Source organism: Schistocerca piceifrons, chromosome 1 (assembly GCF_021461385.2).
Source record: "Schistocerca piceifrons isolate TAMUIC-IGC-003096 chromosome 1, iqSchPice1.1, whole genome shotgun sequence".
Taxonomy (NCBI): domain Eukaryota; kingdom Metazoa; phylum Arthropoda; class Insecta; order Orthoptera; family Acrididae; genus Schistocerca; species Schistocerca piceifrons.
The window spans coordinates 1061195801-1061211695 of record NC_060138.1 but is presented as its reverse complement, the minus strand read 5'-3'; the positions used below and the strand labels follow the sequence as shown (position 1 = coordinate 1061211695).

Genomic DNA, 15895 nt, shown 5'->3' with positions numbered 1-15895 from the left:
TTTTTGAAGGTCAATTACATTTTTTGCCATCAATTGCATAATTTTTTTATCTATGTAAGAACAACATTAACTATGAAAACTAACTTGAAGCTCGGTCTTTTTTTAGCATGTGTTACACGTTAAGTCATATCAAATACAAATGTGCCGGTAAAATTTTAAATAGTGGCATAAATTACTTATCTTCTGGGCCTGACATTTTTCAAATGGCTGATCCTCAAAGTGTTACGTTTTGAATGAGAGTTATAACGCCCTGTGATTTAAGAAATTCACTGCACATTCTCACACGTAACATAAATCATCTTGCGTGGAAATTTCCTTTGAAAGTAACGCATCTCAAGCCACTATTTGTAATATTTTCTGGTGATCTGTTAGAAATGTAAACAACTGTGATGTCACGCACATCGAATGCATGTTAGTTGTTACGGACGTACTGCACAATCTTCGACCTAAAGCCTTTGACACTTTTCGGTGTCGGCAAACTGGTCTGTGCATTGTGTAAATTACCCATTTTCTATGCTACTAAAATTTTATTTTGGTGTTATTCTCTGGTTTATGTTTCATTGCTGCAGTATTATTCAGCAGTAGTGGACTAAAGTTCTTTGTCAAGAGTATCAGGTCTTACACGTCAAACCTACAAAACTTTAACTGAAATCTAAAACAATGAAAAATCCTGGAATTCTAAGAAATTCCAGGGTTTTTCCCGGATTTGTCCCGGATGAAAAAATTACAGGGTTTTTCGCGGATCTCCCGGGCCGTATACACCATGTGTGTGTGTGTGTGTGTGTGTGTGTGTGTGTGTGTGTGTGTGTGTGTGTGTTGTCTATTATTGGCAAACGCCTTAATTGCCAAAAGCTTTAATTGTGAGAGACTTTTTGTTGTGCCTACCTGCGACTCAGCATCTCTGCTGTATGGTGAGTAGCAACTTTCCTTCTCATAACATTGTTACTTTCCATCCTCGATTTTCCATTGTTTGATGTATAATTTTGTACGCATGTTATTTTGAACTACATACCAAGCGAAAAATTAGCTAATATGAATCCATTTTCAAATCATTCTTCCATCATACTCCATGTGGTCGAAATTTTCTCATATCAGTCAGAAAGCATAGTGATTAAACAGGCTGCAGACATAACTTACAAATTTGGAGGGACTAATTCGACACTCTGACATAAATACAAATAAAGCAAAACAAGTAACATAAAATTTCTTTTACACGTGCAATGCACATATGATGCATAACTGTTTTCATTAATTTTACAGATAACATTACCAAGTCAGTGGTATGAATGTCGATACTCGGTAAGGTTTATTCATTGCAACTGACCAAGCTTCGCATGTTGCCACATAGCAAATTATGACAAATTCTTGTTGCTTCTGTGCACAGTTAAGTAAAAGAAGTGTATTGCTTTATTGATATGAGTAGACAAAGAGAAATATGTAACATGGTGTCAAATCTGCTGACAAACATTGTCACATACAGAAACTTCATGACAAAAACATCAATAAACACCATTACTACTGACAAATTATCTTTAAAAGTGGCTGAAAATTGTATTATTTATGGTTTATGTAAATTAAATAATTGTTCTTGTTTCACATTTGGCTTCATCATGTGATAATTATTCTACAAATGTTTAGCACTGTACAACACTGTTTGATAATTCTTCCTCAAAATGATGGAGTGTGAAAAAGATAGTGGTGGCATGCAGCATCTCCTTCATTTTAGGAGAATAAATGTCCCTCAAGAAATCCCAGAGTTCTACTCTCTTCTGACCAAATCATTTTGTCCATTTATTATCTGGATTTTTTGATGATTTTCTGTTCTAACAAGGAACACAAAGACACTTACAGCTGTAAAATAAATATAGTTTACTGCCTCAGCAGTGGTAGCCAAAGGTGGGAGAAGTTCCTGATCCACCTGGGCCAGCATGTACGGACAAAACTATTGGGATGAAGGCACCCCCATCACCTACGGACCCCAGGCTGACCGGTTGGGGAGGAAGCCATTTGCATGTCGTTGGAGTCCATAGTGACAGATATTGTTACTGGTAGTGATGATGGTGCACTGGAGTGGAGAGGCTCTGGCAATGAAGACCTGTCTTCCATTCCCACTAATGGCAGTGCGGGATCAGAACAGTGGGAGATGCCGGCACTGGCTGCAGGAAGCAAACCCGTTGTTGATGTTGGTGAAACCTTTACCACTGGTGTACTTAGGTTCAGTCCTGGAGTGGTCAGGGCAGACAAAGAGCGAGATGTCAAGCCCACAGATTGAGGAGGGGCCTGGTACCCATCCTGGAATGCAACTGGTTCTAATGGTAAGCCTAAAGTTGATACTTTGTGGGTATCATGAAGACACATGACTAAATCCAAAACAATTGGCCTAGACTGTGTACCAGAAGCAAATGTTGACAAAATTGGCACTGCTGAAGGACACCTACTCAGAAGCCACAGGTTGAGCAGTGCAGCTACTGATGACCGTGCAGAAACTCAGCAGGACTCCTGTCATCGATTGGTGTTGTCCTGCTAAGAGCTTAAAAAAATATGAGGGCCTCCTCACCCAGGAAGTCTTCTACATACTTGAGCATCTACATTTTAAATGTTTTGACAAGGCATTCTGCCTCGCCATTCGAATGCAAATGGAAGGGAGGCACCATGGCATATGGAATGCCAATATATGTACAGAAGTCCTTGAAAGATTGCGCTACAAACTGAAGACCATTGTCTGAAACCAGGGAGCCAGGTAAACCTCCTATGCAGATTATCTTCAACTTACATTCACCACGTCAGGCTCAACACAAAGTTGAGAAGAGTCCACATTGATTTCACTGACCATTTTTTAGACACTTTCTCATTATTGGTCACTGATGCTTCTTCTTGTTTTCTACATCTACATCTACATCTACATCCATACTCCGCAAGTCACCTGACAGTGTGTGGCGGAGGGTACCTTGAGTACCTCTATCGGTTCTCCCTTCTATTCCAGACTCGTATCTGACAGTTTTGCATGCCATCATGGATATAAACTCCAGTGGAAGACTCTACAGGAGAGACGCTTAGAAGCTTGGTACGGGCTTTTGTTGAAGTTTCAAGAACATACCTTCACCGAAGAGTCAAGCAGTATATTGCTCCCTCCTACGTATATCTCGCGAAGAGACCATGAGGATAAAATCAGAGAGATTAGAGCCCACACAGAAGCATATCGACAATCCTTCTTTCCACGAACAATACGAGACTGGAATAGAAGGGAGACCCGATAGAGGTACTCAAGGTACCCTCCGCCACACACCGTCAGGTGGCTTGCGGAGTATGGATGTAGATGTAGATGTAGAAAACAAGAAGAAGCATCAGTGACCAATAATGAGAAAGTGTCTAAAAAATGGTCAGTGAAATCAATGTGGACTCTTCCCAACTTTGTGTAGAGCCTGACGTGATGAAAAAACAATGTACTGATCTGACCACTTATGGCAGGCCATGACAAGGTGTTCCAATGCCCAGTCAATGCCCAGCTAAAACACATGGTGGCGTGCCAACAGTTTGCGTGAGAGATTCCTCAGTGATCCTGATACAATAAGCAGAAGATTTCCCGCCACAGAGCTCCTGGGACCATGATGCAGGAAATAAACCTTTCTGTCAATAGGAGAATAATGGCATCCAAGAGGGAGAGGTGATGGGGCAGCATATAAAATTTCTGAAGTGGGTCCGATGCCCAACCCTGCAGATGGTCGGACCATCCATGTTGTTTCATGCATACAACCTGTTGCAACATCAATCCATTGCCACAGGGGTTGCAACATGAGAACTGATGAAGGGGAACCCATCCACTGTGTGCCTTGTCTCCAGTTGAAAACAAAGCAGCTCCTCCTGGTTGAACAAAAGGTCAGGGCCCATGGAGAACTGGGACAGAGCATCCACACTCACATGTTGATGTGTGGGATGAAAACGGATCTCATAATTGTACCGGGACAAGAACAGAGCTCAATTCTGGAGATAATGCACAGCCTTATCTGGTAAGGACATTGACAGATTAAACAGGGAGAACAAGGGGGCACTTAAATGTAATTTGTACCATACAAGAACATTAATTTTTTAAAGGCATAAACATAGCAAGAGCATCTTTTTCACATGAGAATAATGTTGAGCCAAATTGAGTGATTTGATGCAAAGGCAAGAGGCTATTTGGAGCCATCTGAATGGCAAGGGACCAGGACTACCACCACCCTATAACTGAACACGTCTGTGGCCCAGACCAGATGCTTGCTGCATTGAAATGTTGCAAGACATGGCACAGAGCACAGACTATCCTTATGCTGCACAACAGCACACTCACAAGCAGCAGACTAAACAAAAGGAGCACATTTCTGGAGGAACAGATGCAAGGGATGGGCGATAGTAGCCACTTTGGAAATGAACTTGTGATAGTATGCCACTGTGCTGAGTAATGCCTGAAGTTCTCGTAAATTAGATGGATGCTGCAAAGCCGTAACTACAGTGACATGTTATTCTATGGGGCACATGTCCTACCAGGAAATTTCATGACCCAAATAAACAATGGAAGGCTGGAAAAAGTGGGACATGGCGAAATTGCATTTGAGACCTGTGACCTATTGAACAGTAAACACAGAATGGAGGTTATGTAGGTGATCCTCTATTGTAGCACCTATCATGGTGATATCATCATGAAACGATGCACTTAAGAGACAACCAATATAATGAGTTCTAAAAAATGTTGAAAGATGGCAAGCGCACTAGCGATCCAAAATGCTATCCATTGACACTGATAAAGGCTGCAAGGCATATTAAACAAAAGCAACTGTCTTGAAGACTTGTCCGACAGAGTCTGAATGTAAGCTTTGGCCAAGTCAGTTTTTGATAAGAATTGATCCCCAACCAACTTTGTGAGCAACTCCTTTGGGTGAGGTAGGAGGTACATGTCTATGACTGCCTGTGCATTAATAGTGACCTCGAAGTATAGTGACCTCGAAGTCACCACAGAGCTGAAAGTGAAAGTGACTGGAGAGTTTCTTTACAATCACTTGGGGCAGAGCCCATTCGCTTGAGGAAACTAGTTGTGATTAGATCTCAATGATGTTAGGTGATCCAGCTCTGTCTTGACCTGGTCACATTAAGCTAGAGGCAACAGCCAAGCTAAAAAACAAAAAAAAAAAAAAAAACATATGCACCGCAACAATAATAGAAAAACCAGAAGTAGCACAGGCATCTAATACAAACAAACTTTGTCGGTTGTGATTTGGTCAAGAGCAGGAATCTGCAGTTTGTTATAGTGGTATGAATATCAATGTCCATAGGTTCCTGCAATGACTCTTGAGCTGGTAGAAATTGACATATCACTGCTATGAAACCCTTTTTTATGTTTATGACAAGAGGCCCACCATCTGGTACAGGCCACCTGCTCATGCTGTGCAAAACAAGACGGGCACAAAGGAATGGCATTCACCGTTCCTGCTACCGAGAATGTGTTTGTCTACTGCAGCCCAATTGGCTTGTTTGTACTGTGGCTTACACCTCTTCTCCCAACGTGCTAAGTTCCAAGCACCAGGGTGGCATACTGTCAACAATAGCAATATCACTCCAACCCTTTAACAGACAGCCCATAGCACACAAGATTTCGAACAACTATGCAATATTCAAAACCTCTTATAACGTATGGTCCTCAAACTGAAGGGCACACTGACACCCCTCATCTGGGGCTGAATGAATAATGGTGTCTGCATAACACTCCTGAGACCTACCCAAGATGAACCGACACTCACAACTGAGGTCGTGAAGCTTCGGCATCCAAGCTGGATACAACTGCTCGGCTGTTTGCAACAGTGGTAGAATTCAACATGCCCAACAAACAACATGCATACATTTGCAATGATAGGAGGGCAGCAAATGTGACATATTCTCAAAAGAAAGCGACTCTGACTCTGCATATACGAGGGGGATCTACATATAAGAAAAGAGCCTTTGTATGCATGTAAACAGTCCCCAGTCTTCCACGCATTCATCACAGGGGAGCAGGGGTGGAAGCACGTGAACATTTGGTGGTGCAGCCAGTGTCAGTGTAATGTACAACCTTCTCAGATGGTTGTATTTTTCTGCTGTTGTTGCCAACTGCTTGGAGTAGAGCCTCCACGAAAGAGCCAGGTGCAGAAAAACCACCGGACACAAAAATCCTACCCTCAATCATTGCCTTTTGTTTTCTAACTAGGAACACAAAGAAACACACTGCCATGAAATAAATATGGTTTATTGGGCCTGGGAGTAACAACAACATCAACAACAAGACTTCACAGAGAGTAGTTACAAGTCTCGCATACAACTGATAAATGAGGGCCCGAAAGCATGCGCAGGGCCTTATAAAGATTCTGTCTCCATATGGTGTCATTGGAGTTATGTCATATGTGCACTGTGGACCAGATGACTGCTAGTCAGTGACTGGGCCATCCCTGGCAACCACCTCTGGTATCTGTGGGTGCACTGTTTGAATGTTGGTGCATGCTATGCTTGCTGTCCCCCCAAGAACCATTGGTGGGGAGGCTTGCGTGCCTCAGCGATACAGATAGCCGTACCGTAGGTGCAACCACAACGGAGGGGTATCTGCTGAGAGGCCAGACAAAGAGGGGCAGCAGCCTTTTCCGTAGTTGCAAGGGCAACAGTCTGGATGATTGAATGATCTGGCCTTGTAACACTAACCAAAACTGCCTTGCTGTGCTGGTACTGCAAACAGCTGAAAGCAAGGGGAAACTACGGCCGTAATTTTTCCCGAGGGCATGCAGCTTTACTGTATGATTAAATGATGATGGCGTCCTCTCGGGTAAAACATTCCGGATGTAAAATAGTCCCCCATTCGGATCTCCGGGCGGGGACTACTCAGGAGGACATCGTTATCAGGAGAAAGAAAACTGGCGTTCTACACATCAGAGCGTGGAATGTCAGATCCCTTAATCAGGCTGGTAGGTTAGAAAATTTAAAAAGGGAAATGGATAGGTTAAAGTTAGATTTAGTGGGAATTGGTGAAGTTCGGTGCAGGAGGAACACGACTTCTGGTCAGGTGAATACAGGGTTATAAACACAAAATCAAATAGGGGTAATGCAGGAGTCAATTTAATAATGAATAAAAAAATAGGAGTGCAGGTAAGCTACTACAAACAGCATTGCGAACGCTTTATTGTGGCCAAGATAGACACGAAGCCCATGCCTACTACAGTTGTACAAGTTTATATGCCAACTAGCTCTGCAAATGATGAAGAAATTGAAGAAATGTATGATGAAATAAAAGAAATTATTCAGATAGTGAAGGGAGATGAAAATTTAATAGTCATGGGTGACTGGAATTCGGTAGAAGGAAAAGGGAGAGAAGGAAACGTAGTAGGTGAATATGGATTGGTGCTAAGAAATGAAAGAGGAAGCCGCCTGATAAAATTTTGCACAGAGCACAACTTAATCATAGCTAACACTTGATTCAAGAATCATAAAAGAAGGTTGTACACATGGAAGAAGCCTGGAGATACTGACAGGTTTCAGATAGATTACATAATGGTAAGACAGAGATTTAGGAACCAGGTTTTAAATTGTAAGACATTTCCAGGGGCAGATGTAGACTCTGATCACAATCTGTTGGATATGAACTGTAGAATAAAACTGAAGAAACTGCAAAAAGGTGGGAATTTAAGGAGATTGGACCTGGATAACTAAAAGAACCAGAGGTTGTAGAGTGTTTCAGGGAGAGCATAAGGGAACAATTGACAGGAATGGGGGAAAGAAATACAGTAGAAGAAGAATGGGTAGCTTTGAGAGGTGAAGCAGTGAAGGCAGCAGAGGATAAAGTAGGTAAAAAGATGAGGGCTAGTAGAAATCCTTGGGTAACAGAAGAAATACTGAATTTAATTGATGAAAGGAGAAAATATAAAAATGCAGTAAATGAAGCAGGCAAAAATGAATACAAACGTCTCAGAAATGAGATCGACAGGAAGTGCAAAATGGCTAAGCAGAGATGGCTAGAGGACAAATGTAAGGATGTAGAGGCTTATCTCACTAGGGGTAAGATAAATACTGCCTACAGGAAAAATAAAGACCTTTGGAGAAAAGAGAACTACCTGTGTGAATATCAAGAGCTCAGATGGAAACCCAGTTCTAAGCAAAGAAGGGAAAAGAGAAAGGTGGAGGGAGTATATAGAGGGCCTATACAAGGGCAATGTACTTGAGGACAATATTATGGAAATGGAAGAGGATGTAGATGAAGATGAAATGAGAGATACGATACTGCGTGAAGAGTTTGACAGAGGACTGAAAGACCTAAGTCGAAACAAGGCCCCGGGAGTAGACAACATTCCATTAGAACTACTGACGGCCTTGGGAGAGCCAGTCCTGACAAAACTCTACCATCTGGTGAACAATATGTATGAGACAGGCGAAATACCCTCAGACTTCAAGAAGAATATAATAATTCCAATCCCAAAGAAAGCAGGTGCTGACAGATGTGAAAATTACCGAAGAATGAGTTTAATAAGTCACGGATGCAAAATACTAACGAGTATTCTCTACAGACGAATGGAAAAACTGGTAGAAGCTGACCTCGAGGAAGATCAGTTTGGATTCCATAGAAATATTGGAACACGTGAGGCAATACTGACCCTACGACTTATCTTAGAAGCTAGATTAAGGAAAGGCAAACCTACGTTTCTAGCATTTGTAGACCTAGAGAAAGCTTTTGACAATGTTGACTGGAATACTCTCTTTCAAATTCTGAAGGTGGCAGAGGTAAAATACAGGGAGAGAAAGGCTATTTAGAATTTGTACAGAAACAGATGGCAGTTATAAGAGTTGAGGGGCATGAAAGGGAAGCAGTGGTTGGGAAGGGCGTGAGACTGGGTTGTAGCCTATCCCCGATGTTATTCAATCTGTATATTGAGCAAGCAGTGAAGGAAACAAAAGAAAAATTCGGAGTAGGTATTAAAGTCCATGGAGAAGAAATAAAAACTTTGAGGTTCGCTGATGACATTGTAATTCTGTCAGAGACAGCAAAGGACTTGGAAGAGCAGTTGAATGGAATGGACAGTGTCATGAAAGGAGGGTATAAGATGAACATCAACAAAAGCAAAACGAGGATAATGGAATGTAGTCGAATTAAGTCGGGTGATGCAGAGGGAATTAGATTAGGAAATGAGACACTTAAAGTAGTAAAGGAATTTTGCTATTTGGGGAGCAAAATAACTGATGATGGTTGAAGTAGAGAGGATATAAAGTGTAGACTGGCAATGGCAAGGAAAGCGCTTCTTAAGAAGAGAAATTTGTTAACTTCGAGTATTGATTTAAGTGTCAGGAAGTCGTTTCTGAAAGTATTTGTATGGAGTGTAGCCATGTATGGAAGTGAAACATGAACGATAACTAGTTTGGACAAGAAGGGAATAGAAGCTTTCGAAATGTGGTGCTACAGAAGAATGCTGAAGATTAGATGGGTAGATCATATAACTAATGAGGAGGTATTGAATAGGATTGGGGAGAAGAGAAGAGTGTGGCACAACTTAACTAGAAGAAGGGATCGGTTGGGAGGACATGTTCTGAGGCATCAAGGGATCGCCAATTTAGTATTGGAGGGCAGCGTGGAGAGTAAAAATCGTAGAGGGAGACCAAGAGATGAATACGCTAAACAAATTCAGAAGGATGTAGGTTGCAGTAGGTACTGGGAGATGAAGAAGCTTGCACAGGATAGAGTAGCATGGAGAGCTGCATCAAACCAGTCTCAGGACTGAAGACCACAACAACAACATATGCTTGCTGTAGGGGTCCAAATCATGTCCAACAGGCTACTACATTCTCTCACTCTTATTATCAAGAACTATGTTATCAAACCAACTTAAAGCAAAACTACTGAAGAAATTACATGGAACAATAAGCCCATTCACCAGATCCAATTGTACATCACAGCAGGGGGTGATCATCCAAGATCTTAGGAAAACATTAAAGGTTGAAACTTCCTGGCAGATTAAAACTATGTGCAGGACTGAGACTCGAACTCGGGACCTTTGTCTTTCATGGGCAAGTGCTCTACCATCTGAGCCACCCAAGCACAACTCACAACCCATCCTCACAGCCCCATCCTCACAGCTTCACTTCTGCCAGTGCCTTGTCCCATTAAAGATTTTATTCCAACAGGCTGTTCCTCGAAGACCATGTGAGCCAATAAGATGTGTTACCTCTATGGTTGTGAGGAAGATCAAAGTAGCTGCTGATTACATCATAACAGGGTGCCTTGAGAGGAGTATATAACCACCTTTTTCTTAAACAGTTATATGACTTCATAGGTCACATGTTGATTTTTAGGTGAAAACTATCAAGGTTTCCTAGAACAATTTCTGTTTACTAGAGATCCTTTACATGTTTTGTTGGAGATTGCTGATAGAAAATTGCAGGCATAAATTGTGGAGTTTTTAAAAATATGATGACATCAATACGTTCTGTGTTTAATGATCACTACTTTGAATGTCCGCAGCTCGTGGTCTTGTGGTAGCATTCTTGCTTCCCGCGCATGGGGTCCCGGGTTCGATTCCCGGCGGGGTCAGGGACTTTCTCTGCCTCGAGATGACTGAGTGTTGTGTGGCTTTCATCATCATTTCATCCTCATTAACACACAAGTCGCCGTAGTGGTGTTAAAGAACTTGTGGAGCGGTGGCTGAACCACCACACGAGGGGTCTCCCGGCCACCAATGCCATACACTTATATACTACTTTGGATAACTGGTGTGAGTTTCAACAGGAGTTCTTTTTCTTCCATGATGGTCAAGTATTCTATAGGAGAATTTGGAGAAACAGTTCTCCATCCAGCAATGTTAAACCTGCCAGCATATGACAGTACACAAATGATATATTGAATCTGTGGGACCATTAGGCAGGGATATTAGATATTTTTCATGAATACCTACATAAATGTTTTTAATATTTAAAATATAGAATCAATGACTATCTGTAACGTTGTGCATAACACAAAGTGGTGGCTCACATCAGCCAGCATTCCACAAAGAGCACATTGTTCATTATCTATCTTGGTAGCCGCATCTTTGGAAAGTTTTGTTTTTTGTTTTATTTTGTAGAATGGGTACATAAGGAAAAAATATTGCTGATTTCACTCATAGTGTGCTGACTAAGTTACTATTTTTTTTTTTAAAAAATGAAGTCCTCTACCACTATAGCTATCTTGTCATATTTTGGTAGCATCTCATCAGAATCTCTTACAACATAATAAGTGTTTTTTGTACCCCAACAAAACTACAAGTACCCCAACAAAACTACAAATCATGCTGGGACCTACAAGACATGAGGCAAGTACGAGATTCCATGCATGTGTGGAAGTTGTAGGGCTACACTGGCTCAACACTTCATGACGTTTAGGAGCTGGAAATAAAAATTTTATATGAGTCCTGAGAAGCTTGGTAATTCAGCAATAGTCAAATAGGCCTATTCCTCTAGTACACGACAATGCTTGATGTATGAGAAGCAAACAAATCTTTAATTTTCATCATATTGATAGCTAGACAAATCTGCAAAACATCTCATCATGGAGATTTTGTTTGCAGGTCAGTATGGCTTGGGATCCAAAAATTTCAGCAAAGCTGCTAAACCAGACCACAAATTCTCATCAGTGACACTATTGAAAAATCATTAGAGGGCCACCCAAGCAACTGTCACCAATGAAATCTGTGAGTGACACACAACAAAGAGATTTGGTTTCATACCTAAGAACTATACCTACAAGGTAGACTGATGAATCAGAACATTATGACTGCCTACTTAATAGTGAGTTGGTTCGCCTCTGAAATAAAATACAACAATGGTGCTGTATGGCATGGATTTGACAAACCTTTGGTAGGTTTCTGAAGTATGTGGTATCAAATATCTAGGCAAAGGTTACACAATTCCCATAAATTATGGGCCAGAGCTTAGTGGGCACAGAACAGGCATCTGATAGCGTCACACGTGTTACATCAGGTTCAAATCAGTTGAATTTGTCGATGAAGACACCAACGTGACTTCACTATCCTGCTCCTCAAGCAACTGGAGCACAATACTGGCCTTGTGACACTGCTGTATTGCTGTAAGGTACCACTGCCATTGGGTAACACATCAAACATGAAGGGATGCAAAGGTGTGTGGTTATGATCATATGGTCCACTGCTGCTCCTACGGAGGCCCTGGTGAATGTCTCCAATAACATAATACTGCTTCCTCCAACAGAAGCTTTTCATGTTTCAGGTAGCTGTACACTTGGATGACACCTTATCTGGACACAACACTAGAACTGGTGTAACATTAAATGTGATCCATCTGATCTCGTTACACATTTACATTGACTCACAGTCCAATCTTTATGATCCTTTGCCCACAGTAACCATAACTGATGATGTCACTGTGTCAACCTGAGAACACGTAAGGGTCATTTGCTCCACAGTACCATCTTCAACAATGTGCACTGGACAGTGCACTGTCCAACACTTGTACCTGTGCCAGCACTGTATTCTTAGCATAAGATCTGCCACAGGTTGCCATCTGTCCTCCTTTACAAAGAATGCAAGCCTTTGACCTCCACATACTGTGATGAGAGATGGAGATCAGACACCTTGTCACCTACTTGTGATTTCAATGTCTTTCAACTGATTTCTGTAAATGGTCGTGATAATAACATGCAAACAACTGACAATCTTCACCATTTCCAAGATGTCCATTTCCAAGTGCCACGTCACAATAATTTGAATTTTGCCAAAGTTACTAATGTCAGGGAATTTCCATATTGGAAGCCTATAACATTGCTAGAACAATTACTCAGTCATCTGTGCTCCATTTATATACTTTCCTTTCCAGTCACATGTTTGTAATGCCAACAGGTGGCACTTAAGATCATGGTGAGCAGTTTTGGCTCCTCGGTATATGTGCTTGAAAATCTTGACGTAATGCGACACATAATTCCAACTGTTTTACAGTTCTAATCAAGCTGAAAATTCAGCTATTGCTGGTTCAGTGTTCTCACAGAAATTATTAAGCTCCTGTCAGCAAATACTTCCTAACCTAAAATCAAACTCCCATTTGTTGAACTTACCACAGGTGTTTCCTGAAACTTGCTCTAACACATTTCCTGAAACTTACTCTGATACCGAGTGTACTGATGGTCCAAAGATCCTATCATTTAATAACATAAAGAGAAGTGGAATAACTTGAGGTATTTGTTGCTATGGAGTCAATCTGCAACAATGAATTTATTCAGTTTAGCACTGACATATTCCACTACACTAAATGTGTCATTCCTTTTGGGACTTTTAGAACATATATGCCCATTAACACTTGCATTAATCGTCAGATTCATCCATTGTCTCAAACAGGAAAGCTGCAAAACACTGTAGCCATGTTTAAGTAATTGTATATAATGCCTTACCTGTCCACATGACAGAGATTCTGCGAGCACCCCAACATTTTGCATTGTATTCTTCCCAGGCCCAGTAAGTGTCAACACAAAGGCATATAGCATGAGGGCCTGCCGGCCTCGATTTACACACAGTTGAGGAAGAACAAGCACCACAATGCATCTACAAAATAAAACAATGATACGGTATTTTTCATTCTAAATAACTCCAAACATGATAGTGTTAAATCTGACAATTATCTTTGATTTTAAATTTCTTACACACACACACACACACACACACACACACACACACACACACACACAAACACAAAAAACACACACTGACTGACAGATCAAAGCATTCTGTGACCACCTGCTTGACAGCATGTCAGTCTACCTTCAGAAAGCAATACAGCAGTGATTCTACAAAGGAAGGATTCGAAAAGTCTTTCAAAAGTTGCTGAAGGTACATGACACCTGTTGCCTATGCACAATTCTGGTAAATTATGGACCAATGGTTAGTGGGTGCAAAGCCGTTGCCCAGTATCTTCCCAACTGTGTTCCATCAGTTTCAAATCAAGCTAATCTGTTGACCCAACTATCACTGTGAGATCACTATCATCCGCCTTGTGACATGACAGACTGAAAAGATATCTGCGGTGGCTTGTTTTGCTTCAAGTGCTTAGGTGCTCATCTTTGCACCAGTCTGAGGTTTGATTGGTGCCTGGTAGTCATGGAGCAAAGGTGTGGCAGGACACACATGCTGCTGTCAGATTTATCAGCAAGTGGATGTTACATCATGGAAGGACGTTAACAGTTCCTAAAAATACAAACATCATCATACACACTTGGAGATGGAGTGTAAATCACTAAGCATACATTGGGGCCCAATACACCAAAGTAGAGGGATTAACTATTTTGATGAATAGGCTGGTAATGGAAGCGAAATATTTAATAAGCTAATGGGTGGAAAAGGAATCAGTAATGGCTTTTCGCAATAACATCAAAGTCTATCCCTGCCCACTCCCAATCCCAACACTTGCCAAAAAGACCACTTACCTGTGGAAGACCGAGGTGCAAGATGTGCCCAATTCAGCCACTCAGCACTTCCTATTCCAGTCCTCTCACAAATTTATCCTACCCCACAGGGGCCAGGCCACCTGTAAAAGCAGCCATCTCATTTACCAGCTCTGCTGCAATTAAAAATGGTTCAAATGGCTCTGAGCACTATGGGACTTAACTTCTGAGGTCATCAGTCCCCTAGAATTTAGAACTACTTAAGCCTAACTAACATAAGGACATCACACACACCCATGCCCGAGGCAGGATCTGAACCTGTGAACGTAGCAGTCACGTGGTTCCAGACTGTAGCGTCTAGAACCGCTCGGCCACCCCAGCCGGCTAGCTGCAATCACTGCACAGCTTTTTATATTGGTATGATTACTGACCAGCTGTCCAACAGGATGAACAGTCACCACCAAACTGTGGCCAAGAGCGAACTAGACCAACCTGTGGCACAACATGGAGCTAATGCTTGATTTAAATGATCACTTCCCCATCTGGATCCTCCCAAGCCATTTGGATCCTCCCCTCCACCACCAACTTTTCTGAACTGCACAGATCAGAGTTATCCATACAACATATCCTCTGCTCCCAAAATTGTCCTGGCCTCAATCTACAGTAATGTACTGTGCCCACACCCTCCACTCAACAGTTTTCACCCTCTCTGTGCTATCATCCCCTCTCCTTCCTCATCTCCCATGCTCTTCGTTACCTGTCCTCTGTTAATGCACCTGCCCATCTTTCCCTGCTCCTCTCCTTTTTTCCCAACCTCCCTGCCCAACAACTCTGCCCTACAACCTCCTTGCACTGCACCTGTTGCATTCCAGTCCCTGCACATGCTGCCAGACAGCGTTTGTCTCTCCCCCACCTATACCATACTATCCGTTCCCCTTCCCCTGCCTTGCCTCTTGCAGGCTGCTGCTTGCTTCCCACATGATAGTTGCATTCCGGACCGAGCTCAGAGTTCTCTCAAATTGCATGTTTGCATGAGGTGTGCTTGCTTGTGTATAAGAGTGGTGTGTGTTTCTCCTTTGCTGATGCAGGCTGTGGCCAAAAGCTTTATGTAAATGTGCTTTAATTGTGCCTGTCTGCAACTTAACATATCTTCTTTATTGTAAGCAGCAATCTATCTTTTCCTACATTGTTGACATTCCTACCTGGAGTTTCCATTGTTTGATTCTGCACAATAGCTTTCCTACTATCCCACACTCCTGTGATGTTTTCCTTTGTTACTCTTCTCTGAAACACTACTCCTCTCAGTGTCCATTCTTTCTGTCCTTTCCTGCATTTATTCGCTGCCTTCCAAACTGCACCCACTTCCGAGCCATGGTGTATTAACAATGATCTGTGCACAGCACAGGCTTCGTGACTGCATGTTTGATGCCCTTGCTGCATGTTGATGCAGTGTCTGATGCCCTTGATTCTTTCCTCCAG

The 15895-nt window shown here is 42.0% G+C and overlaps 1 protein-coding gene across 1 annotated transcript in view; it reads right to left on the bottom strand.

Annotated features, from left to right (window-relative positions):
- Nucleotides 1–15895, bottom strand: part of LOC124777570 (DC-STAMP domain-containing protein 2) — a 254458-nt gene that overhangs the window by 191983 nt on the left and 46580 nt on the right. Inside the window, exon 4 of the mRNA XM_047253029.1 lies at nt 13430–13580. Coding sequence (XP_047108985.1) covers nt 13430–13580 — 151 coding nt within the window. The remainder of the gene's footprint in view (nt 1–13429; nt 13581–15895) is intronic.